Source organism: Chiloscyllium plagiosum, chromosome 9, assembly GCF_004010195.1.
Source record: "Chiloscyllium plagiosum isolate BGI_BamShark_2017 chromosome 9, ASM401019v2, whole genome shotgun sequence".
In the NCBI taxonomy this organism is placed as follows: Eukaryota; Metazoa; Chordata; class Chondrichthyes; order Orectolobiformes; family Hemiscylliidae; genus Chiloscyllium; species Chiloscyllium plagiosum.
Genome location: NC_057718.1, coordinates 57,337,999 through 57,365,693, shown reverse-complemented (window position 1 = coordinate 57,365,693; position 27,695 = coordinate 57,337,999). Strand labels below are relative to the sequence as shown.

Here is a 27,695-nt window from a genome sequence, read left to right as displayed (position 1 = left end):
CAGTTTCAAGACATCCAGCACTTCCTCCTCTGTAATCTAGACATTTTCAAGATGTCACCATCTATTTTCCTACAGTCTATATCTTCCATATCCTTTTCCACAGTAAATACTGATGCAAAATACTCATTTAGTATCTTCCCCCATTTTCTGCAGCTCCACACAAAGGCGGCCTTGCTGATCTTTGAGGGGCCCTATTCTCTCCCTAGTTACCCTTTTGTCCTTAATGTATTTGTAAAATCTCTTTGGATTCTCCTTAAATTCTATTTGCCAAAGCTACCTCATGTCCCCTTTTTGCCCTCCTGATTTCCCTCTTAAGTATACTCCTACTTCCTTTATACTCTTCTAAGGATTCATTCGATCTATCCTGTCTCTACCTTGCATATGCTTCCTTCTTTTTCTTAACCAAACACTCAATTTCTTTAGTCATCCAGCATTCCCTATACCTACCAGCCTTTCCTTTCATCCTGACAGGAATATACTTTCTCTGGACTCTGAAGGCTTCCCATTTTCCAGCCGTCCTGTGAACATCTGCCCCCAATCAGCTTTCGAAAGTTCTTGCCTAATCCTGTCAAAATTGGCCTTTCTCCAATTTAGAACTTCAGCTTTTAGATCTGGTCTATCCATTTCTTTTATTATGGTCGCTGGCCTCAAAGTGCACCCCCACTGACACCTCAGTCACCTGCCCTGCCTTATTTCCCAAGAGTAGGTCAAGTTTTGCACCTTCTCTAGTAGGTACATCCACATGCTGAATCAGAAAATTGTCTTGTACACACTTAACAAATTCCTCTCCATCTAAACCTTTAACACTATGGCAATTCTAGTCGATGTTTGGAAAGTTAAAATCCCCTGCCATAACCACCCTATTATTCTTGCAGATAGCTGAGATCTCCTTACAAGTTTGTTTCTCAATTTCCCTCTGACTATTAGGGGGTCTATAATACAATCCAAATAAGGTGATCATCCCTTTCTTATTTCTCAGTTCCACCTAAATAACTTGCCTGGATGTATTTCCAGGAATATCCTCCGTCAGCACAGCTGTAATGCTATCTCTTAGCAAAAATGCAACTCGCCCTCCTCTTTTGCCTACCTTTCTATCCTTCCTGTAGCATTTGTATCCTGGAACATTAAGCTGCCAGTCCTGCCCATCCCTGAGCCATGTTTCTGTCATTGCTCTGATATCCCAGTCCCATGTTCCTAATTATGCCCTGAGTTCATCTGCCTTCCCTGTTAGGCCCCTTGCATTGAAATAAATGCAGTTTAATTTATTAGTCCTACCTTGTCCTTCCTTGCCCTGACTGTTTTGAGTCGCTTCTGTTCTCAACTGTACCAGTCTCAGACTGATCTTTCCTCACTATCTCTCTCGGTTACACCACACCCCCCCCCCAACCTTACCAGTTTAAATCCTCCCGAGCAGCTCTAGCAAATTTCCCTGCCAGTATATTAGTCCCCTTCCAATTTAGGTGCAATCTATCCCTCTTGTACAGGTCACTTATACCCCAAAAGAGATTCCAATGATCCAAAAATGTGAATCCTTCTCTCCTATACCAGCTCCTCAGCCATGCATTCATCTGCTCTATCCTCCTATTCCTGCCCTCACCAGCTCATAGCACTGGGAGTAATCCAGATATTACTACTCTCGAGGACCTCTTTATAAAATTTCTGCCTAACTCCCTCTAATCTCCCTTCAGAATCTCAACCTTTTCCCTTCATATGTCGTTGGTTCCAATGTGGACATTGACCTCGTGCTGGCCCCTCTCCCCCGTGAGAACATTCTGCACCCTCTCTGAGACATCCTTGATCCTAGCACCAGGGAAACAACACACCATTCTGCTTTTTCGCTGCTGGCCACAGAAACATCTGTCTGTACCTTGGACTACAGAATCCCCTAATACAATTGATCTCTTGGAACCCGACGTACCCCTCGTTGCATTAGAGTCAGTCTCCATACCAGAATCTTGGCTGTTTGTGCTACGTTCCCCTGAGAATCCAAGACCCCCTACATTTTCCAAAACAGCATATCTGTTTGAAATGGGTATATCCATAAAAGACTCCTGTACTAGGTGTCTACCTCTCTTATCTTTCCTGGAGTTAACCCATCTATGTGACTTAATCTGAGACTCTCTCCCCCCCCCCCCCCCCCCCCCCCCCCACCCCCACCCCTTCCTATAACTGCCATCCATCACATACTGTTGCTGTTGTAAATCCCTCATGGCTTCTAACTGTTTCTCCAACCGATCCATTCGATCTGATAAGATTCACATCCAACACCATTTATGGCAGATATAATCCGCAGTGAACCTTAAACGCTCTTTAAACTCCCACATCTGACCAGAAGTACATATCACTGTACTAAAGGCCATTTTTGCTCCTTCACAATCTACAGACCCAGAAAATAACTGTTTTATTCCTCTACAAAACACTACCCCAGGTTAAAGTAATAGTTTTGGCTTATATTTTAAGTTTAATTAAGAGACCTATCTTCAAAAACATATCAAGAAAGAACCCACTCTACTCACTACTGCAGCCTTTCTGCTGCACACACTTAAAACAACGATTCAATTGTATCCATAGATTTCCAAATATATGGTAAGTTGCATGAATAATGAGTTTGAACCTCCCAGATTGTCATAAAACTCTATCTGGTTCACAACTATCTGTTCGAGAGTGTGTTTGCCATCCTTGCCATACGTATGACACCTGATCAATGTGGTTGACTCTTAACTGCCCTCTGTAATAGCCTAGCTGGCCATTCAATTGTAGTTGGATCACCAACACTACTTGAGGGAAGTTAGGTATATGCAATAAATGATGGCTTGCCATTGATGTCCAGATCCCAAAAACACATTTGAGGTAAACCTCGTGGTAAACGGCTTTGGGAATTATGGGTCCAGAGTCATCTGTTCCTTAAGCATTTGCTATGCTTGCCATCTGTAATGTGTTGGATTGTTGATAGATCCAAAATGTGGTTTTCTGAAAAACCTAACTGATTGGCATTTGAATGTGTCTGTTCCATAATTATTTGCTTACTGGAAAATCATTTCTTTGGATTAGTTTTAAATTTAATTCCTTTGAAATACAATACATGTCTATTGGTTCTACAAAGTGAAGTAGCTTGGCATGGCAGAATTTATTGCTCTGCACTGTGATGTACTTTGTGGCAGTAGGGACCCCATTGTTGCTTCCTAGCAGCCTCCACCCTGAATAAATCCAAGACAGATTGCTTGTGGATGTCCTTCTTACCCCACTTGTAATTAAAGCCCTTAAGTAGGCAACTAATAGTCACTTAACGGCTTTATTGTACCACAGGATATTAATCCAAAGATAGTTTACCATGCCCAGGAGGGGGGGGTGGATAAGGAGGAATCCTCAATCAAAAGCCCTCAGTGCCTAATCAAGAGATTAACATCCGGAAGGAGGATCACCTGCAATTTCCCTTGGCTGACACACATCTGTGGCATGGGATCCACCATAATATGAGACCTTGGATGGCCTTGCTTTGTTATGTTAACCCGATGGAATGTTGCATTAATATTCCTTTAAAAAGGAAATTAGTATCTTATATTTAAAATTAACAACTGATCCAAGTGTCCATTTCCATTTGTGGAAGAGCATTCCAAATATTTACTATGCTTTGTATGTAGAAGTGCTTCCTTACATCTCGCCTGAATGGTTTGGCTCCAATTCTCAGACTGTGACCCCCTGTTCTAGAATCCCCAACTAGTGGAAATAGTATATATTTATCTACTGTCTTTTCCTGTTAATATATTGAAGACTTCAATCAGATCACCGCTTGACTTTCTAAATTCAACAGAAAACAGGCCTAATTTGTGTTATCTCTCCTCTTAACCACTGAACTTCAGGTATCATTCTTGTAAACCTATGTTGTACTTGTCCAAAGCCTGTATACTTAATGTGCGGTTCCCAGATCTGTAGAGTCTAACCAAGATTTTATATTGCTGCAGCATAATTTTTGCATCTTTGTATCCAGTCCTCAAGAAGTAATGGTCAGCATTCTCTTGATTATTTTCTATACCTGTTTGTGACATTTTAAAGATCTATGCACATGAACCCCCAAGATTCTTTGGATATTCACTGTATTTAACTTCATGCCATCTAGAAAGTACCCTGATCAATCTTTTTACAGTTCAAAATGGATTACCTCACTCTGGCTAACATTGAACTCCAGCTGCCATAGTTCTGCCCATTCCTTCGTCTATCAATAAGCCTTTGTAATTTTATGCTATCTGCTACACTGTTGACAATGCTGCCTAACTTTGTGTCATCAGCAAATTTGGACACCGGACACATTTATCCAAATCTTTAATAAATAATGTGAAATTGAGGTCTTAACACTGATCTTGTGGGGCATCACTGGTCACATCCTGCCAAATTGAGTACCTACCCCTTATGGCGAAAGTGAATACTGCAGTTGCTGGAAATTAGAGTCTAGATTAGAGTGGTGCTGGAAAAGCATAGCAGGTCAGGCAGCATTCGAGGAGCAGGAAAATCAATGTTTCGTGCAAAAGCCCTTCATCGGGAATTACCTCATTCCTGCTGCAGGGCTTTTGCCTGAAACACCAGTTTTCCTGCTCCTCTGATGCTGCCTGACCTGCTGTGCTTTCCCAGCACCACTCCAATCCTCACTACCTACCCCTGATCCCTCCTTTATATCACCTGCCACTCAACCAATTTCCCAGCCATGTCTGTAACTTGCCCTCAATTCTGTGGGCTTCTACCTTTTAGTTAACCTGGAGGAAGAATGCCCTCATATTCTGCCTTGGGACCCTCAAACCACATGGGATCAATGTTGATTTCACCAGTTTCTCCATTTCCCCACTTCCACCTTATCCCAGATACAACCCTCCAACTCAGCACCACCCTCTTGAACTGTCCTACCTGTCCATCTTCCTTCCCACCTATCCGCTCCACCCTCTGCTCTGATCTATCACCATCAACCCACACCACCTTCATCTACCTATCGCATTCCCACTTACCTCCTTCCTCACCCCCCCCCACGTCCCTCCCATTTATTTCAGCCCCCTTGGGTTCAGCATCGCACTCTTTGACTCTACCTTAGTTCACAGTCTCATGTGTGGAACTTGTATCAAATGCCTTTTGGAAGTGCATATAAACAACATCCATAGATATTTTCCTGTCCACTATCTTAGTCACCTCCAAAAGATTCAATGAGGTTTTTCAGGCATGACCCTACTAGTCATGATTCCATGCTTGCTCTCCCTGATAACCTGAAATTTTTCATGGTGTTCAGTTACCCCATCTTGGACTATAGACTCTAGCAGTTTCCCCACCACAGATGTTAAGCTAATTGGTCTGTAATTCTGATTTTCCTCTTTAGCCTTTCTTAAATAGTGTCCATCTTAAATTGATGTATAATGTGACCCTTTTATTTGAAAAAATAATACTTTGTTTAATTTTCACTTCTAGATAAATTTTCTGAGGCAGAGCCATTTGAAATAATGGAAGCATTTAATGTAGTTTCTAAAGATGTTTTTAGAAATATTATTATGAATGAATATGTAAGGTAAGAAATTTCTTCATTTTGGTTTCGATTGTTGGCTTTTTACTGAACCTTAAAATGTTCAAAAGGACAGTTTCTTACGGAAGTTATAATGTTGTATTCCTGCATTAGTTTTTTTTTCTCAAAGGTTATTTAAACAAAAGGATGGTTCACTTGCCCAGATTGTAGAGTTATAGAGTCCTATAGCACAGACCCAAACTGGTCCATGCTAACCTCATTTCCCTGAACTTGGCCCATTTCTTTCTCATCCTTTCCTATCCATGTATTTATCCAAATGCCTTTAAAATGTTATTAATGTATGCACCTCAACCACCTTCCACTGGCAGTTCATTCCATAAGCATGCCACCCTGTATGTAAAGAAGATGCCTGTCCAGTTCCCTTTTATTCTTTCCCCATTAACCTTAAACTGATGCTCTTTAGTCCTCAAATTCCCAACCTTGGGGAAAAAGACCTGTCCATGCCTGTCATGATCGTATGCACTTCTATAAGGTCCCCCCCTCAGCCACGTACGCTCTGAAGAAAAACGTCCAAGCTTGTCCAACCTCTCCCTATAACTCAGACCATTGAATCATTGTAAGTTTCTTCTGCAGTCTTTCTAGTTTAATAACATCCTCCTTTTAGTAAGGTGAACAAAACTGAACACAATACTCCAAGTGCAGCTTCATTAACATTCTATGCAACTGCAAGATATGGACATAGACAGGATGCAGAGCTGGGCTGAGAAATGGCAGATGGAGTTCAACCTGGATAAATGCGAAGTGATGCATTTTGGAAGGTCGAACTCAAATGCTAAATATAGGATTAAAGACGGGATTCTTGGCAGTGTGGAGGAACAGAGGGATCTGGGTGTGCAAGTACATAGATCCCTCAAAGTTGCCACCAAAGTAGATAGGGTTGTTAAAAAAGCATATGGTGCTTTGGCTTTCATTAACTGGATGATCGAGTTTAAGAGCTGCGAGGTTTTGCTGCAGCTCTACAAGTCCCTGGTGAGACCACACTTGGAATATTGTATCCGGTTCTGGTCGCCCTATTATAGGAAAGATACAGAGGCTTTGGAGAGGGTGTAAAGAAGGTTTACCAGGATACTGCCTGGACTGGAGGGCTTGCTTTATGAGGAAAGGTTGAATAAGCTCAGACTTCTCTCTCTGGAGAGAAGGAGGAAGAGAGAAGACCTGATCGAGATGTACAAAATAATGAGAGGAATAGATAGAGTCAATAGCCAGAGACGTTTTCCCCAGGGCAGGATTGACTGGTACGAGAAGTCATAGTTTGAAGATATTAGGAGGAAGGTATAAAGGAGACATCAGAGGTAGGTTTTTTACGTAGAGAGTTGTGAATGCATGGAACGTGTTGCCAGCTGCGGTGGTGAAAGCAAAGTCATTGGGGACATTTAAGCAACTGCTGGACATGCACATGGATAGCAGTGAGTTGAGGGGTGTGTCGGTTAAGTTACTATATTTTACATTAGGATTAAATCTCGGCACAACATCGTGGGCCAAAGGGCCTGTTCTGTGCTGCACTTTTCTATGTTCTATAACTTCCCACCTTCCAGAATCATTGCCCTGACTGATGAAAGCCAGTGTGCCAAAAGCCACTATCTCTGCCCTATCTATCTGTGACTCCACGTTTAGAGAACTGTGAACCAGAATTCCAAAATTCCTGTGTTCCACTACACTCCTTAAGGCCCTACCATTTGCCATGAAACTCTGACCTTGATTTGACTTTCCAAAGTGCAAGACCTCACACTTATTAAACTTCATTTGCTATTTTTCAGTTCACTTTCCCAGCTAATCAAAATCCTGTGCAATTTCTGATAACCTACCTCCTATTTTAGTGTCATCAGCAAACTTATTAATCATGCCTTGTACATTCTCATCCAAATCCCTGATAAAGATAACAAAGAGTAATGGGCCCAGCACTGATCCCTGAGGCATTCGACCAGTCACAGGCCTCCAGTTTGACAAGTATTCTGCTTCCTACCATCAAGCCAATTTTCTAATTAATTTGTCAGCTTGCCCTGGATTCCATGTGATCTAACCTTCTAGGCAGCCTACCATGTGGAAATTACTGGCCTTATTGAAATCCACACTGACTAAGTCTACTACCCTGCCCTCATCAACCTTCCTGCTCACTCCCTCAAAGAACTCTTAACAAATTTGTGAGGCATGATCTCCACTCACGAAGCCAACTGTAGCATAAATTTGGAGCTTCCTGAAACTTAAACTTGCAGAATGTTCCCTTTAAAGGAACCAAAGTATCTGCACTAGTTAAGGTATGACATATTTCAGTTTATAGGTATTGCAATGACTTGAAAATGATTTTACAGTTTGTGTGATACTAGCAATGCAAGATATTTTATAAATCTACTTCAATATTAACGTGGTACCATTGAGTTCTACTGACCCCATTATGAAGTTTATTACACATGTCACTTATAATGAAAATTGTGTTAATCTGGTGAAATAGTACATAGCCCATTTTTCTCTTGTGGTTTGTTTGATTAATGCTAAATATATTTTTGTGATTCTGGACTCATTCATTGAAAATGCTGTTAGATTTACTGAAAGTTAGATTTAAAATCTGTTAACTTAGTTGGTTTTGAGTAAGTTAACACTCAAAGCTTGTGGCTTCTCACCACAATGTGAGATCCTGTTTTTGATATTACTCAGTCTGTCTGATCCTGATAAAGGTAGGGCTCGGAACAAAAATGTATTTGGAAGAAAGAATTTGTAACACAAGACCGTACATAATGGTTTTACCTGAACCGAATTTTGTCCCACATTCCATAGTTTAAATGCCACACCCAGTTTCTTAAAATTGCTTTCATTGAAAAGGTTGGTTAACCATTTGGGTTATTGGCATAAAGTTTTAAATTTATCGAAAAAGTGTGTTTTTTATCATGTCAGACGTCAAAGTAATTCTCTGAACCTAAGACCTAAATTTTTCTAAGAGTGAAGAGGGTCCCTGGCTTAGCCAAAATAGCACTTAGTACATGAATCCAAATGTCCCATCTCTGAAAACAACACCCATTGCTTTTTGTTAGGGGTAGGTTGTAATTTGGAGGTAGATAGCTTCCCATATTGAATGCCTTCAGTCAGATCTAAATTTCTGCCAGTGGGATGCTCAAAACCTAAATTGTGTACTTTAGACCTAATAAGGAGAAGATGTGAAGGTTGCAGACATGTTTAGTAAGGTAAGTCAGTATCTTATAATTAATCTGTTCAGAGGTATTGTTATATAAATTTCCTGCAGCAGGTGGGAGTTGAACATCTCTTTCTGTGCCCCCCCGCCCCCAACTCACTCCCACCCATTCATAGTTTGATTGACAGCTCCAGATACTTAATAACACATGGCTATGAATACAGCTGCTTGTTTCTATAGATGAAGCAAGTTAAATATCATGAGTTGGTATTATTAATGTGTGTTTTTGTTTTAACATAGTGAACTATTAATTAGATGCTCGAACCTTCTTATTACATTTTAATACAAACCTTGAGATCTGCCCGTGGTGGATACAGGTTGAGATGGCATGGGGGGGGGATGTGAAGGCAAAGGGAGATGGTGGGGAATTGATTGGAATGGAGGATATGTGAAGCCATGGGACTAGGTTGTGGTTAACAGACAGCATGGTTGGCCACAGATGGTGCACAGATAGTGTGTGGGTGAGGGATGTGAGTGATAAGGGCTAGAGCACTGAGATGAGTCTTTCCTACATTCCTCGCATGGTGCACAGTCACTGTGCCTCGCAGTGACTGTCTCTTTTGCAGTTAGTTTTAGGAGCACTGGACACACCTCCTAGTAATAACAAGCCCCAGCCTCCAACCACCTCACTTCAGGGACAAACCTCTGACTGCCCAGGGCACTTTCTTACACGCTGAGTTTGTGGAGCTGGGAATTTTCTCTACTCGGTTCTTCAAATATTGTAATAATTGTATGTTATTGAGTATAATGACAAATATATAAATAACTGATTTATAATGGCCTTAGAAAATAAATTTGTTTTGATCTTGAAATATTGTTTAAATCTCTAAAAGTTTAGCATCTTACATTACAGATGTGATGGTAGAGATTTGAGATCTCTTAGAAACATTAATTGTGAAGTCGACATGTATAAACCTCTTCATGGTTCTGCACTATTTCAAAGGGGACAGACACAGGTAACAAATTTAAATTAACTTGAATTTTCTCAAGGATAAAATTTCAGATTCAATAATATGTGCATGCCAACTATTCAAGATTTGCTTTAATGTGGTCTACTCTTCCTCAGAATACTTTACATGATGTGACCCGAAATTTGAATTTTTTTGAACACTATATTTCTACATTGCTACATTATGTGTTCCTTTTGAATTTGCGTACAAGTTGCATTTTTTGATGTCAAAGTTATGAATTATTGAGCGTAAACCATATATAGAATTAGATCATACTTACTGTTCAAACTGCAATGTTACAAAATAGACTTATTAACATTTTGCCAATGGTTTGTTGCCTTAATAATTTACCCAAATCAATATCATGGCTAATTAGTGCAAGCAATCTAATTTTAAGTAGAAAATTGACTTTTTATTCATGACATCTTTGAACTATGATGGGTCAGTGAGCTCATCTAGATTGGTTAAACCACAAAGACTATCAGGCATCTCGGTTAATTCCACAACTTGTTCTGATAACAACGAGGCCACTGGAGAATTAGTCCTATTGAAATTAACTCCAAATGTTGGGTGAATAGTCAGCCTGAGATAATACTTTTAATGGCTATTCAACCATTCCTGCTGTTCATATGCATAGTCAGATATGCATGGGGGGAAATAATTGTATCAGGATTGACTTTGACTCATTCTCAGATAAAAACGCTGGACTAAACTGCCAAAGCTTTCACATGAAGCTACCTTTGGTGAGTTAGCAGAGAACAAAAGCACGTCTTGAACCCTGTATCCCAATGAGAACTTCAGGATAGGAATGAAGAACATGAGATGGGAGAAAAGAAGAAACTGAATTTTTTTTCTTCCAAGTTCTTATTTGAGGAACTGCAAACATAATCTTGATGACTTACCTTTTCTTTCTAGGTTCTTTGTACAGTAGCCTTTGATTCAATAGAATCAAGTATAAAAACAGATCTTATCACCACTCTTATAAGGTAAGTCTTGCAATTGCATCTTTATTTGTTTTGCTTTCCTAATTTCTGAAAACCAATTGCATTGCATCTATATATTTATAAAATATACAGTGATATAATGTTAGCTTCAGAGATTACAAACATTTTAGCCAGGTACGAAATAAAACATTCACTGAAACATTTTTGATGGAGATAGCAGGGCAGGATTGTAATTTTTTTTACTTTTTTAAACAGTCTTTGCAAATAGATTGAGTGAAAGGTAAAACAATGTTGCCTTTTCCTTTGTACATCTTCCTTTGCCACACTCCCCCAGTGATTTTCAAAATCTGTTGCTTTAAGTTTAAGCATCAAATTTAGGAAAGGCCTTTCAGACCAGGATTAGATCACGGACCACCAATATTGAAATGTCGTATCAATTGATTAGTACGTTGTAATGACATTTTAAGTATTTCCTTTGTATTATTTTTGCCATATTTGTTCACTACCCTTTGCTCCCCTCTCTTTCTTATCTTTAGTTTCTGTTATTTCTGAAATGAACCTTTCCTTCACTCTATTGGTTGGAATTCCTATTTATGCCTCCCACTAGCCCTTGTTTGACTGCAGCTTATTCCACTGGTATCATTCATTGCTGAAATAAAGCTCCTCTTTCTCACAGCTGTCTCAGCCGGATATTTACTTTGTTAATGAGGGCAGGCACAAAGGGAGATGGGTATAAACATTTCTACGACAAGTCGGTGTGCTGGTTTATCGACTGTATACCAATCCTTAGGCCATTTTCCCAGAATTGGGGTATGGTTATTAAGAGAGACATATAATAAGGTTTATCTGCCTGCAACCGGCACGTTGACCTCATTAAAGTTGAAGGCCAACTGGAATTTTCTTATGGATTACCAGGTCACTTGAGATTTCAGCAAGATACCAGAAAGACCAGGGCAAGCAAATGTGGATCCTCTTCCTGCCTACCTGGCTTTATACTGGAAGCCCAGCTACTGAGGCTATCTTTCTAAAGTTGAAATTAAAGGAGTAGTGCCTCCACCTTGACTTTCTGCTCCTTTGGTGCTGGAGGGCCTCCCATTGCTTCTCCACCTTCAAGAGTTTATCCATCATTCGTAATTGAACAACAGGTCCACTGTCTGACCAGTAATTGGCCAATTTGTGGAAAATCACGGCAGGAGTTTGTTCCCACGCAATACAGGTTCTCAATATTATTTGCCTATGATAGTTATGTCCTGAAGCCTATTAGAAAAATTGTGCCCTTTTCAGATCAGGTGATATTTCACTTCGTGCTATATGTTATGCTCTGCCCCAAACTAATGTTATAAATTTTATTTATACAGTGGAGTGAAGGAAAAAAATTTTATGCTACACTATGAAGTAAGTAATATTTTTCTGTATCACGATTACAGTGATGGTTTTGATTTGTTTCAATCATACATTTTGAGCTTTCAGATGTGACATACTGACACACTTAATTTTGTTGAATCAAAATAAAATATTTGTAACGTGAGCCATAATTATAGATTTATGTTCTGTTCTTTGTTTGCATAATTCTTTCCTATTAATTTCCTATTGATGGCAAGTTCGTACTGTAAATATGTTTCTACTTGGAGTTTACTCAGTTATGTCCACATCATTTTCTCATCAGACCTCTTAGCAAAAGATTTTACATAGAGATGCATCTTCCAAATGATCTTACTGGGTAACAAGGAGACATTGGTTTTGAAAATCTAATGTCTACTTTAATCAAAACAAAGTGCTGTACACTCTCAATGGGTCAGACAGCGTCTCTAGAGAGACAGTTAACGTTTCAGGCCAATGATCTCTCATTTCTGCATTTCCTGATCGAAACTAACTGAATGACTTTGTGGCACCATTCTGTACCCAATCTCTGAAATAAGTGTTTCTTTGAATAAAAATATTTCACAGCTTACAAATCTGTGTTTCAAAATGACATTTTATATGAGCAGCAGTCATTCATTGAAAAATGAACTAGTGAAGTCAGAATTTCAAATATTTGACAGTTGTTTGTAGTTTCACAACTTTTTCTTCCTGTCGACCAAAGTTGCCTATCACTTTTCAGTCTTGATTTATTGATAGTACTCAGAGGATTATGTTTCTGCCTCATCCGATAAAATCTAACACATAATTCAGACCTCTCTCAAGTGTTGAAGAAGCATCTTTCAAATAGGATGTTAAATTGAGATCCTATTTTCATTCTTGGACTAATGTCAGGGATCGTATGGCATTATTCAAAGAATTATCCCCAATCTATATACCGAATCAAAATCACCAACATTATCTGTCACTTACCTGATTATTGTTTATGAATTCCAACCACCAAATTCACTGTCAGAATCTCTACCTTCCCACGTTTGTCTCTATCCAATGACATCTGTACTGATCCAAGCGAGTCTGTGGTGTCAAAGTCCAAGGCAACTGAGGTCCTTAAGTGAGTAACTAATGACTGCTGTAAAGTCTCATCCAAATGCAACTGATACTTACTCAGTGTGAGCGGAGGATCAGCCACATAAAAAACTGGAAAAGTAAACTGCCTTATTGTTGTTTGTGAGCTTTCAGAGGTCTTCCTCATTTAAAGCACTTGATTGCCTTAGCATAGGTTCCAACATCAGGAAATTGGGGACAGTGACTTGCTGAAAACCACCCTGCTGCTGACCACCTTGATCACAACCAAACTTTCCTGTCATCCATTTATTGATCCTTGAGTGGAGTGCTAGCAGCAGCCACCACCACCTCTTTGATGGTACAACCATAAAAAGTAGCCAGCCTCTGCCACACTTGGCAAGCTTGACTGGAGCTCTTGATCCTTGCCAATTTGACACTTACATGGACAGGACTTCCTGTAAAGAGACAATGAGGATTATCATCCATTCTCTAACTGGCAATGAGACATTTGCCACCTCCACTAAATAAGTTCAGGAGCAAGGAAGATTTCCTGATGTTTATGTTTGATATATTTGTTTTGAACACAACTCTGTTTTACAATAAAAAGAAAAAAGTCAAACTTTTTGTCCTGTTTTGTCTAATGGCGTCATATTTGTTATTTCAGTTCCCGCCATATGCAACAAATGAAATCGGAAAAATAGTTGGTCAAAATAGGAGGGAACTAGGCCATGGTGAGGAGGACACAAATTAAGTTTAATTCTTAAACTTCATGCCATTTATCAAAATGTTTATTTCTGTCTCTTAAAATTATATCAATTTAGGTGCTCTTGCAGAAAAAGCATTGAAACCTGTGGTTCCTAAAGAATTTCCATTTACAATAAGAGTAACTGCAGAAGTATTAGAATCTAATGGTAAGTTATTAAATGGATTGACTATAAATTCAAACAACAGCACATCTGTTTATTTTAAATCTTTTTATTTAATTATCCTACACTTAAACATACAAGTTTGTGGGGTGAATTTGTACTTGCAGAATTACATTTGACCTTGCTCAAAAATTGCATGAATCTATGTAAGATTCTGTAAATCCGTTTTTTTTTTAAAGTTTAGAATCAGTCTGACCATTGTGACACAGTCTCACACAGGGCACCTCACACCTACAATGCATTAATCTGGGCTGACATGACTCCAATTGTTAAAGTTCACTTGAGAATGTAACTTTAAAGGTTTTGTGATTTACATATGCAAGAACTGAAACCAACATGGTCATTCTAACAGATGAGAGATTTAACAAATAATCCAGGTCTTTTTCAACATAGAATTTCAGTTACATCACTGTAAACTTTTGCTATAAATTCTGTGTCTTACGATCTTATACTCCACAACCACCTGATGAAGGAGCGGCACTCCGAAAGCTAGTGCTTCCAAATAAATCCGTTGGACTATAACCAGGTGTTGTGTGACTTTTACCTTTGTACACCCCAGTCCAAAACCAACATATCAAAATCAGAAGAAAATAAACTTTCATCATGTTTTAGTAGGAAACTCAAATTTAGTTCATTATAAACTGAAACCCATTTCTAAAAACAAGTGGAAAAACTGATATACAAGTAAGCTGTAATCCAGATTTAGAGTGTTGCTTTGAATCCAAAAACAAACATACGTGATGCTAAAGACAACACAAATCTGCAGAGATTTTGTTTTTAAAAAAGCAAAAGGGAAAGCACCACTGTTGAGTCTGAAGCATTTGATGATTACTCACAATCTGTGGAGTTTGCTGTCAATGAAGTTGAATTCCTGACATCCATAGACCATTGGAAGAGCTTCACTTGAGTTTAAAGTCAAGCTGGATCTGTGTTTTTGGCAAGTGGTCATAATTCAGCTTTTCAGGGCTTGTATTGACATTTGAGAACTTTATCAGATTTCCAAGAACTTTTGCTGAGAGAAGGAGAGCAAGCAACTTTAATCTTGTGATTGAATGTTCACAAGATTAATGGTCCTTACTGACCATTTAGGTCTGCGAAAACAGAATTTAAGTCCAGAAAAGGTTGCTTGGCAACCGTCAGCACAGAAGTTCCCTTAGTCTTTTCCAAAACCAAGTTTTCCACCATTAGAGTCATAAACCCATCTCTTGTGTCTCTAAAAGCTTGTCTGTCTTTTTCTCAGAAGTATTTTGCTTTTCTGTATACAGTAAGTCGACTACATTTTTTTAAATTATTGACATTATTTTTCTTGAAATTATGTAATTAAAGCCCCTTTCTGCCTAGAAAGTATCCAAGCTGTTTCTTATTTCCTGTTTTTCTCAGTCTGTAAATATAAATAAGAGTGTCAGCTCATTTGACTGGACAGCTGGTTTGTGATGCAAAATGATATAACAGTGTGGGTTCAATTTCCACACCAACAAGGTTGCCATGAGGGAGTCTCTTCCTCAGTCTTGACCCTTGCCTGAGGTATGGTGACCCTCCAATTAAACCATCACCAGTCAGCTGTTTCAGATAAGATCAGTTCTGGGGATCGGTTGGACTATGACAAATTAACTTTTTAAATATCGATATGTACTTTTAAAAATTGTTATATAAGTGCTGACAGTTCTGTTGTAAGATTATTCACTTGAAATGTTGATGCCTTCTGTCTCGACTAACACTCCAGAGAGAATGTTTCAAGCATTTTCTGTATTTATTTCAGGTTTTCAATATACATAGTACATTACCCTTTTAGGGTTGTGGTGTTTGTAGTTGAAATTGGAAGTCCAATGTTCTGGTCTCATAGCAATTTATCACTCTCTATTCATTTTTAACTTACAGGTTCATCTTCTATGGCATCTGTTTGTGCAGGAACTATGGCTTTGATGGATGCAGGTAAGTTCTTATCATGTGTCCTTTCACCAGTATCTTTTTAATTCAAAATATATGTAAGAAAGCATTGGAAATGTTTTCAGTAAATGCAGCTAGATTATACAAAAGACTAGAGATTTAAAGCATTTGTTTTCCACTATAGTAGAGTTTACATTTTTATTTGTGGTGTTTTATATATCCATCAGGTGTTCCAATCTCTGCTCCTGTGGCCGGTGTAGCTGTTGGCCTCATTACAAAGAAAAATCCAGAAAAGCCTGCTGAAATCGAAGATTACCGTCTCCTGACTGACATTTTGGTGTGTTTTTGACCAAGAACTGTTGCCACATTGACTTGGATTTTTGAATGTGCTTAGATACAAGTAATTCTGTTTACTCTTGCAGGGTATTGAGGATTATAATGGAGATATGGACTTTAAGATGGCAGGTACAAGCAAAGGAATAACAGCTTTACAGGTAAATGAAACAATTGTTCCATTATTCATTAAATAGATTGCTCCGTGTCGAAGAATGTTTTAACCTATCTGCTCTATCAAAGCTCCGAATTTTGAAAATGTCTAATTTTTATTTTAGTTTCTCTACTTCAAAGCAAATCATTTAAATTTCTCAGATCTCAGGTCTTAGTTTCTTTTTGTTGACATAATGTTTGTTAATCTACATTGTATGCTTTCTATAGCTCCAATGTCATTTCTGTAAGATACTCAAAATTGAACAGTGATTTAGCTGTGATCAAAACATTTTCTATTTTATTGAAATACATGTAATGCTGGAGAAGCTGAGCAAGCCTGGCCACATCTAAAATAAATCATCTTTGAAGTCAAGCCATTGGACTTGAAACATTTAACTTTGTTTTTCTTTATACAGATGTTGCCAGGCCTACTAAGTTTCTCCAACATTTTATATTTTTATTTCACAGATCCAGCATTCATTGTATTTTGCTTTTACTTGTATTCCAAGTTCTTGGGCTCAGTGTTTCTAATATAAATTTTAAACGTTTTTCTTTATAGCAACTTAACTATACTATGCATTCTGTATGTATTAATGCCTTCCCGCTCTGCATCTGTTACAATGGAGGGTTTACTGTCTGGGGAGTACAATTGGCAATCTCTTGTAAGGTTGTTTACTAGATTTTAGAGGAGGTTGAGAGCAGGGAATCCCCCCTCCAAAAATATTCAGTACTTAATCAGTGGACCCAGCATCAGAAAGAGTGATTTGCTGAGAGACATCATATTTTTCTTCCCTCCATCATACCTCTCCAAACGTCACCATACTCAGGATCCAGCAATAATACCAGTCCTCAGATGGGCATTGTACCTGTAGAAGTCACTGTCTTCCCACGCATTCAATGGCTTATTAGTTAAGTGCATTTCTTAAGTGGATTGTCTGCCCCAGATCCTTGCTCCCAGAGAAACTCCACCACTGTCTAGTAAAGTGGCACTTAATTCAGTGGACCTTCCCTGAAGAATGTGATACTGGCGTCTCATAGACTCTCCAATAAATGCTACCCCAATTTTTCAACACTTTTCAGCATATTTTCACTGCATGCTCTCTCAAAATATCTTTTCTCTCAGCGTACGTTCCATCAAAGTTTTGCACATTAAGTTAAGCACAGGAAAGAATTAAGAATTTTTGCAGTTTTCACAAATTACCCCGAAGCTACCATAGCCAATGTAGTCATGATTTGGAGTTCAATAATTTCAGTTGCATCACACTGTAAATCTTTGCTATAAATTCTGTGCCTTACAATTGTGTACTCCACAACCACCTGATGAAGGAGTGGTGCTCCAAAACCTAGTGCTTCCAATTAAACCTGTTGGACTATAACCTAGTGTTGTCTGATTTTTTTAACTTTGGATAGCCATTGTTGCAATGTGGGGAAAAACAGCAGCTAATGTGCTAAAAATGTAGTCCCACAAACAACAATGAGCTTCAAAGTTTGTGAGAAGATTTGTAGCTCAGGTGCTCGTTGTGATTCTGTTCGTCGAGCTGGGAATTTGTGTTGCAGACGTTTTGTCCCCTGTCTAGGTGACATCCTCAGTGCTTGGGAGCCTCCTGTGAAGCACTTCTGTGATGTTTCCTCTGACATTTATAGTGGTTTGTTGTTCAGGACTTGGTCTGTGTGTGTGTGTGTGGCTTTCCTGTATACCTTTGTGGTGAATTCTCCGTTCGGTGTTCTCTGTACCATCACGTCTAGGAATGGGAGTTGGTTGTCCTTTTCTTCTTCTCTAGTGAATCGGATTCCTGTGAGTGTGGCTTGATGATCCGGTGTGTGTTTTCTATTTGTGTTTTTAATTATTACAAAGGTATCATCTATATATCTGACCCAGAGTTTGGGTTGAATTTGCGGTAAGACTGTTTGTTCTAATCTTTGCATTACAGCTTCTGCTATGAGTCCAGAGATGGGTGAGCCCATGGGTGTGCCGTTGATTTGTTCATATATTTGGTTGTTGAATGTAAAGTGTGTTGTGAGGCACAGGTCCAGTAGTTTGAGTATGCAGGCTTTGTTGATAGGTTCCCCGTCTTGTCTGTTCTGTACGTCCAGCAGGTTGGCTATTGTTTCTCTGGCTAGGGTTTTGTCGATAGAGGTGAACAGTGCCGTTACATCGAATGAGACCATAGTTTCTTCCTTGTCTAATGTATATTTCTGATGTCCAAGAATTCCAGTGTTGTCTGTATAGAGTGTCTGGATCCGCTGATCAGGTGTTTCAGTTTCTGTTATAGGTCTTTAGCAAGTTTGTGTGATGATGTCCCTGGTAGCGATACGATGGGTCTGAGTGGGATGTCTGGTTTGTTCACTTTAGGTAGTCCATAGAATCTGGGGGTGGTGTTGCTTTCAGGTTTCATTCTCTGTAGGTCAAACCTGGTTTTCTGTCCGTTTTTTTTTTGCAGGTTCCTCAGTGTGTTGTTTATCCTATTGGTGAGCTGTGGGGTGGGGTCAAACTCTCTCTTTTGGTAGGTGTTGGTATCTTCAAGTAGTTGTTGTGCTTTCTCGATGTACTCTGCTTTGTCCAGGATGACCGTCATTCTGCCTTTGCTGGTAGTATGATTATGTTCTTATTTCTTAGTGTTTTTAGTGCTTCCCTCTCCTTGGTATTGAGATTGTGTTTGTCTTTTCCTTGTTATCAGGGGTACGATACTTTGTCTCACTATTTGTTGTGTCTCTTCTGTCAGTCCATTGTTTGAGTGTGCATTCTAGTGCTGCTTGGAAGTCTGCTGTCTTGGCATCCCTGTGGTTATAGTTGAGTCCCTTGGCCAGTATTGTTCCTTCTGTGTCTGTGAGCTGTCTGTGGGAGAGGTTTCTAACCCAGGTATGAGTTGTGGTGTCCTCTCTGTTGTGTGTTAGTTTGGCCATTTTTTTCTTTTAGTGCCGTTTTTTTCCAGTGTGTGGTCCTGGTCTGTCCTATGGTGACAGCCTGTTCTATGGCCCGGGTCCATTCTTGATTGATTTGTGGTTTTTGAAATTAACGACTTTTGGCGCGCAATTTCTTGTCTGTATTTGTGTAGTCTGGTGTGTGCGTTTGTAATCATTACCTGGGTCATCCTGAACCTGTTGTGTCTGGCTGTCTCTCTGGCTTGTGGGTTGCTGACTGGTGGTCTGTATCTGACACATGGTGGAAGGATTCGATTCTTTCTGCATTCGTGCAGGAACCGAAGTTGTTCGTATGTGGCGCTTAGGCGGTTGGCACAGGATTCCCATTTCCTGGCTTGTCTTAGCGTCTCTTGTCCATAGGTCTTCAAAGTTTGTGAGAAGATTTGTAGCTCGGGTGCTCATTGTGGTTCTGTTCACCGAGCTGGGAATTTGTGTTGCAGACGTTTCGTCCCCTGTCTAGGTGACATCCTCAGTGCTTGGGAGCCTCCTGTGAAGCGCTTCTGTGATGTTTCCTCTGGCATTTATAAGAGACAAACCACTACAAATGCCAGAGGAAACATCACAGAAGCGCTTCACAGGAGGCTCCCAAGTACTGAGGATGTCACCGAGACAGGAGACAAAACGTCTGCAACACAAATTCCTAGCTCGGCGAACAGAACCACAACAACAATGAGCTTTAACACCAGGGGTATGGAGTGATTATGATTCAGGGATAAATATTAATTATGTGACTGAAGAAAACATCCTTGTTGCTTTTCAAAGAATGACATGCAATATTTTATATGCCTTTGAGATATCAGTATACTATCTTGTCCGGCAGCAAAATACTTCCTCAGATCTGAATTGAAATATCATCCTAGAACTCATGTACAGGCTTCTGGTTCCAAGATGACAACTCTGTTGCTGAACCAAAGCTGTCATTTATCTATCTGCATCCTCATGAAGTCTTTTACTGTCTTATTAATATATTTCATGATTAGATTCCCTACAGTGTGGAAACAGGCCCTCCAGCCCAATCAGTCCACACCGACCCTCCAAGGAGTAACCCACCCAGACCCATCTCCCTCTAACTAATGCACTTAACACTATGGGCAATTCAGCATGGCCAATTCACCTAATCTGCACATCTTTGGACTGTGGGAGGAAACCGGAGCACCCGGAGGAAACCCACGCAGACACTGGGAGAATGTCTGTGTGGAGTTTTCACAGTCGCCAGAGGCTGGAATTGAACCTGGGACCCTCGTGCTGTGAGGCGGCAGTGTTAACCACCGTGCTGCCCATCTATTTCCATCTTTTGCTACGTTTCCCTTATACAATAAGGGAATTTTGTAACAAGCCTATGGTGACATTTTATCAATATTACTGAAAGTTCAGATTGAATGAATTGAAGGACATTTATGATACCAATATTTATTTTAACCCTTATAGAAATAGCTCAGTAGTACATTATATTGCTGTCTTTACTTGTATAAAGAAAGTAATTTCATAACTTTCTGATGTCTGTACTTTTGTGTATTTAATTTTATTACTTGCATTTCATTTGTTTTTGCCCTCAATTATGTTATGTGCAAAATATTATGCTCAAAAAATTGCACATAGAATTTGCATGTGCTGGATTGAGTTGCTGAGTTTCATGTTTCCAGGAAACCGGTTTTAGGATTTAAATTGAGTGAATTTATAAATTTAATCCTAGTCTTGCACATTATCACTTCTTCTGTCACACCCTGTGAGAAATATGTAATTTATTGTAGGTTATCATTGTTTCAGCAGTAATTGTATAGTAGGAATGAATTGTTCTCAAATATATATTTCAAGTTAATCATGTTATTTTTGCAGTAATGTTGTTTCTTCCTTGAGTAAAGCAAAGAAAATGTAAAATTAAATATACTGATTAAAATCGGTTACATTGCACTGATGTACATAATTTATTTTTTCTTAGGCAGACATTAAAATAGCAGGGCTGCCATTGAAAATTATAATGGAAGCTATCCAGCAAGCTTCAGGTAAATCTGAATCCATCTCTCATTACAATTCTGGTTTTAGTTGTCATTTGAATTGGTATAATACTGTTGTATTTTTTTAAACTAGCTGCCAAGAAGGAGATTTTGACCATAATGAATAAGGCAATTCCTAAACCCAGAGAAAAAAGGAAAGAAAATGGACCCGTTCTAGGTATGTTTATAACTCTCTCTTTCAGTACAGAATTACGTGTGCTGCTTTATTATCTGTAAGTATGTTTGGAAACTGTGCTAGAATTCTTTTCAGTATAATTTTAAAAGATTACTACTTCACCTACAAAATTATATTTAACTATAATATTTTTTAATAATCCTTTTTGGTGGTCAAAGTATGCTTCCACGAAGAATGCTTTATTATTCTTAAACTTTTGAACAGAAGTCTAAAACACGTAGTCACTGATATCTAAAATGCATGTTTTTTTTTCACTTTTATCATGTCTCACTGAGAATTCACCTGATTTTCAGATCCAGATTGATAGAAAGCATAAGCCAGGTTTCTGTACATAATAAGATTACTATTTATCACAAGTGCTAATAGAGTCATAGAGATATACAGCATGGAAACAGACCCTTTGATCCAATTTGTCCATGCCGACCAGATATCCCAACCCAATCTAGTGCCACCTGCCAGCACCTGGCTCATATCCCTCCAAATCCTTCCTATTAATATACCCATCCAAATGCCTTTTAAATGCTGTAATTGTACTAGCTTCCACCACTTTCTCTGGCAGCTCATTCCATACACGTACCACTGTCTGCGTGAAAAAGTTGCCCCGTAGGTCTCTTTTATATCTTTCCCCTCTCACCCTAAACCTATGCCCTCTAGTTCTGGACTCCCTGACCCCAGGGAAAAGACTTTGTCTATTTATCCTATCCATGCCCCTCATGATTTTATAAACCTCTGGAAGATCATCTTTCAGCCCCTGACGCTCCAGGGAAAACAGCCCTAGCCTATTCAATCTCTTCTGATAGCTCAAATCCTCCAATCCTGGCAACATCCTTCTAAATCTTTTCTGAACCCTTTCAAGTTTCACAACATGTTTCCAATAGGAAGGAGACTAGAATTGCACGCAATATTCCAACGTCCTGTACAGCCGCAACATGACCTCCTAACTTCTGTACTCCATACTCTGACCAATAAAGGAAAGCATACCAAACACCACCTTCACTAACCATCTACCTGCGACTCCACTTTCAAGGAGCTATGAACCTGCACTCCAAGGTTTCTTTATTCAGCAACACTCCCAAGGATCTTACCATTAAGTGTATAAGTCCTGCTAAGATTTGCTTTCCCAAAATGCAGCACCTCACGTTTATCTAAATTAAACTCCATCTGCCACTTCTCAGCCCATTGGCCCATCTGATCAAGATCCCGTTGTAATTTGAGGTAACCTTCTTCACTGTCCACTACACCTCCAATTTTGGTGTCATCTGCAAACTTTCTAAACTATTAGCATATAATACCATAACTCTAATCCCGTAATAAACACCCCCTCTCTGTCTCTGTACACAGGACCCCTCTGCTCTAATTCATCTGCAACCACTTCAGTTACTTCATATTCAAACGCTTGTTTGCATGAGTGCCAGGTTACTTGGTTTTCCAAAATGCAGCAATCATTTAAAACATTGGTTTTAAATCCGTTCTTTCCCATTTCCATCTGTAATTTTAAAAAGCGCAAAAAGGCACAGTCAGATGTTAGTTACACATCAATTACTTCAGTTTCTGAATATATTGAAGCATATATAATTCCAATGTTGTGTTATACACTAATAAGTTTATTTCTAATTCTTTTGATATTTTTAATTATCTCTAATTTCTCCAGAGAGGTTTAAACCTGATGAAGCATGTCAATGCGAACATTACCATGGTACTGTATGGCATATGCATCTGCTTTGTGCAAAGAGCAGTACTGCTCTCCGCAATAATGGGCAGCTTCAGTGTAGACTACACCTTCAATCACCTGCATCACAGGCAGATAGCTGAATACAAGAAATAGGAACAGGATTCATGAGCGCCATCATTCAGTACAATCATGACTAATCTTGAGCTTCAACTCCAATTTCCCACCTACACTTTAATCTCCTTAATTCCCTGAAAGACTACGAATTGATCCCTCCCAGTTTAGATTTAGATTTGGTGAAGGCAGTGAATTTAATAATAGAGCGCTGTGAAATGTTAACTTTCTGAATTCCTTTTAGAAGTGCACCCAAGTGTCTCTGAACATCAATACTTGTAGGTTTTATACCTTTTAACAAAGGCTCAAATGGAGAAAGATGGTCAGAATGCAGCTAAAACTCTATATCCTTTCTTTGCTATTAGACTTGGTGAAGGCAGTCATTATCTAAAAATAGATAACTTGTTTCCTTCCAAAATTGTTTTGTTGATTTTATTTTCAATCCAAGAAACATCTACTTGTTTTCATCTGATTTTTGCATGTTATTTATTGGATTCAATTCAGGAAATGCATTTATGTATATTTTTCAGAAACTGTGGTGGTGCCAGTGTCTAAAAGAGCTAGATTTGTTGGTCCAGGTGGTTACAACCTAAGGAAACTTCAGGCTGAAACTGGTAAAAATCATTTACGTCATTTGCACAATGTTCCAAAGCATTTACATACTAATGGTATGACTCCAGTAACACCAAACCTAGAGGAAGCATTTAGAAGGGTGGCAGAGAAGTCATAGAGTCGTAGAGATGTATAGCACGGAAACAGACCCTTCGATTAGATTAGATTAGATTACTTTACAGATTAGATTAGATTACTTTACAGTGTGGAAACAGGCCCTTCGGCCCAACAAGTCCACACCGACCCGCCGAAGCGAAACCCACCCATACCCCTACATTTACCCCTTACCTAACACTACGGGCAATTTAGCGTGGCCAATTCACCTGACCCTGCACATCTTTTGGACTGTGGGAGGAAACCGGAGCACCCGGAGGAAACCCACGCAGACACGGGGAGAACGTGCAAACTCCACACAGTCAGTCGCCTGAGGCGGGAATTGAACCCGGGTCTCAGGCGCTGTGAGGCAGCAGTGCTAACCACTGTGCCACCGTGCCGATCCAACCAGATATCCCAACCCAATCTAGTCCCACCTGCCAGCACCCGACCCATATCGCTCCAAACCCTTCCTATTGACTTGAGAATAAGAGGAACTTTAGAGATTTTTTAAACAGAAAAAGTCTAGGCACTTGGTGGACTTGTGTAAGTAGCTGGGGCTAGTGGATGTGTGGAGGTGTCTCCACCCGAATGGGAGGGACGTGACCTTCTACTCGAACCCACACAAATGCCACATTAGAATCGATTTTTGTTCCGTCGGTTTGCTTGGACTGGATGTTAGCCTGTAGACTCAGGAATATAACTATTTCGGACCATGCGCCAGTATATTTGGATGTTAAGACCAAAGGTAGTAGAGTAGGCCTGCGGCAATAGCACATGGATCCATTTCTGTTGAAGCACAACAACTTTGTACAGTCTATCAGAAGGGAGTTCAGGGTTTTTTTGGGATGTCAATCGGTGTACAGCCAGTAATCAGTCAGTGCTCTGGGAGACCACCAAAGCATTCTTAAGGGGTGTGACTATTTCATACTCTGCAACGAGAAGGAGATGGAGGGGGAAGCAGCAGCGGATGCTTGAGGCCCGGTTGAAGGCAGGCGAATCTACATGTTACACCAGACCATGGTTAAATTGCAGCAAGTCACGGCTCTCCGGGCTGCTGTTAACTCAGTGCTCACACAATTGGCAAAGAGTGGCAAAGCAAAAAGACTTTGAATGTGGGGATAAACCAGATAGATACTTGGCTTACTTAGCTAGAAAGAAGAGTGCCCCGCAGTTCATTGTGTTGTCAGGGAGAGGGATGGCAATGTTACTCGTGAACTGAGGAAGATCAATGCCAGATTTCGGGAGTTCTATACAGAGTTATACCAGTTGGAGAGAATGAGAATGGAAATGCAGTAATGGAATCTTTTTTGAAAATTTGGATATCCGTAGTATAAATCAGATCAAGCCTCCTTTTTCAATGTACCTCCAGCAGTACAGGAAGTACAGGAGGCGGTAAGGCAGCTCCAGAGTGGTAAGACACCTGGTCCAGATGTATTCCCAAGTTAATTTTACAAGGAGTTTGTACACATGTTGGTTCAACTGCTACTGGGGATGTATAATCATTCATATAGCCAGGACTGTCTTCCACCCTCTTAGGGCGGCTAATACCTCCCTCATCCTTATAAAAAGGAAAGATCCCGAAGATTGCGCATTGTATTGGCCCATCTCATTGCTGAATGTGGATTTTAAAACTTTCTCCAGTCTCAAAGCCAACACCTTTGATAATGTGCTGCCCGCTATTGTAAAAGAGGACCAGACTGGTTTTATCAAGGGCCGCAGCTCCTCTAATAATATCAGGCAGGTATTGAATATGGTGTATATCAACAGAGGGCGATTCCAGGTTTGGTGGTCTCCCTAGGTGCTGAGAAGGCTTTTGATTAGGAGGAATGGTCGTGTCTCTTTGCTGTTTTAGATTGTTTTGGTCTTGGAGGTGCTTTCGCTAGGTGGGTGGCAGAGTTATATAAAAACCCGAAGGCAGCGGTTATTACAAATGGGGTTAAGTCAAGTAATTGGAGAGGGACAGCCGACCGGGATGTCCCTTTTTGTCGCTATTGTTCACCTTGGTGATTGAGCCACTGGCGGAGGCTATTCAAAAAGACCTGAAATAAGGGCACTGCAGGTGGGAGCTGGGGAACACAAAATCTCTCTCTCTATGCAGATAGAGTCATAGAGATGTACAGCATGGAAACAGACCCTTCGGTCCATGCCGACCACATATCCCAACCCAATCTAGTCCCACCTGCCAGCACCCAGCCCATATCCCTCCAAACCCTTCCTATTCATATATCCATCCAAATGCCTTTTAAATGCTGTAATTGTACCAGCCTCCACCACTTCCTCTGGCAGCTCATTCCATACCACCCTCTGCGTGAGAAAATTGCCCCGCATGTCTCTTTTTACATCTTTCCCCTCTCACCCTAAACCTATGCCCTCTAGTTCTGGACTCCCTGAACCCAAGGAAAAGACTTTGCCTATTTACCCTATCCATGCCCCTCATAATTTTGTAAACCTCTATAAGGTCACCCCTCCGCCTCAAAGCTTCAGGGAAAACAGCCCTGTTCAGCCTCTCCCTATAGCTCAAATCCTCCAACCTTGGCAACATCTTTGTAAATCTTTTTCTGAACCCTTTCAAGTTTCACAACATCTTTCTGATAGGAAGGAGACCAGAATTGCACACAATATTCCAACAGTGGCCTAACCAATGTCCTGTACAGCCGCATCATGACCTCTCAACACCTGTACTCAATATTCTGACCAATAAAGGAAAGCATACCAAACACCGTCTTCACCATCCTATCTAACTGAACTCTACTTACAAGGAGCTATGAACCTGCACTCCAAGGTCTCTTTGTTCAGCAACATTCCCTAGGACCTTACCATTACGTGTATAAGTCCTGCTAAGATTTGCTTTCCCAAAATGCAGCACCTCGCATTTATCTGAATTTAAACTCCATCTGCCACTTCTCAGCCCATTGGCCTATCTGACCAAGACCCTGTTATATTCTGAGGTAACCCTCTTCGCTGTCCACTACACCTCCACTTTTGAAATCATCTGCAAACTTACTAACTGTATCTCTTTTGCTCACATCCAAATCATTTATGTAAATGACAAAAAGTAGAGGACCCAGCACCGATCCTTGTGGCACTCCACTTGTCGCAGGCCTCCAGTCTGAAAAACAGCCCTCCACCACCCTCTGTCTTCTACCTTTTGAGCCAGTTCTGTATCCAAATGGCTAGTTCTCCCTGTATTCCATGAGATCTAACCTTGGTAATCAGTCTCCCATGGGGAACCATGTCGAACGCCTGACTGAAGTCCACATAGATCACATCTACCACTCTGCCCTCCTCACTCCTCTTTGTTACTTCCTCAAAAAACTCAATCAAGTTTGTGAGACATGATTTCCCACACACACAGCCATGTTGACTATCCCGAATCAGTCCTTGCCTTTCCAAATACATGTGCATCCTGTCCCTCAGGATTCCCTCCACCAACTTGCCCACCACTGACGTCAGGCTCACTGGTCTATAGTTCCCTGGCTTGTCCTTACCACCCTTCTTAAACAGTGACACCATGTTAGCCAACCTCCAGTCTTCCGGCACCTCATCTGTGGCGATCGATGATACAAATATCTCAGCAAGCGGCCCAGCAATCACTTCTCTAGCTTCCCACAGAGTTCTTTGGTACACCTGATTAGGTCCTGGGGATTTATCCACCTTTACCCATTTCAAGACATCCAGCACTTCCTCCTCTGTCATATGGACATTTTCAAGATGTCACCATCTATTTCCCTACA

The 27,695-nt window shown here is 40.1% G+C and overlaps 1 protein-coding gene across 1 annotated transcript in view; it reads left to right on the top strand.

The window, feature by feature from the left end:
- The window catches only part of LOC122552884 (polyribonucleotide nucleotidyltransferase 1, mitochondrial), a 73,720-nt gene that overhangs the window by 28,303 nt on the left and 17,722 nt on the right, over positions 1-27,695 (top strand). Inside the window, exons 12-23 of the mRNA XM_043696024.1 lie at positions 5,446-5,542; positions 9,595-9,697; positions 10,607-10,677; positions 11,994-12,030; positions 13,724-13,790; positions 13,881-13,970; positions 15,864-15,917; positions 16,100-16,209; positions 16,295-16,366; positions 21,220-21,283; positions 21,369-21,452; positions 23,784-23,867. Coding sequence (XP_043551959.1) covers positions 5,446-5,542; positions 9,595-9,697; positions 10,607-10,677; positions 11,994-12,030; positions 13,724-13,790; positions 13,881-13,970; positions 15,864-15,917; positions 16,100-16,209; positions 16,295-16,366; positions 21,220-21,283; positions 21,369-21,452; positions 23,784-23,867 — 933 coding nt within the window. The remainder of the gene's footprint in view (positions 1-5,445; positions 5,543-9,594; positions 9,698-10,606; positions 10,678-11,993; positions 12,031-13,723; positions 13,791-13,880; positions 13,971-15,863; positions 15,918-16,099; positions 16,210-16,294; positions 16,367-21,219; positions 21,284-21,368; positions 21,453-23,783; positions 23,868-27,695) is intronic.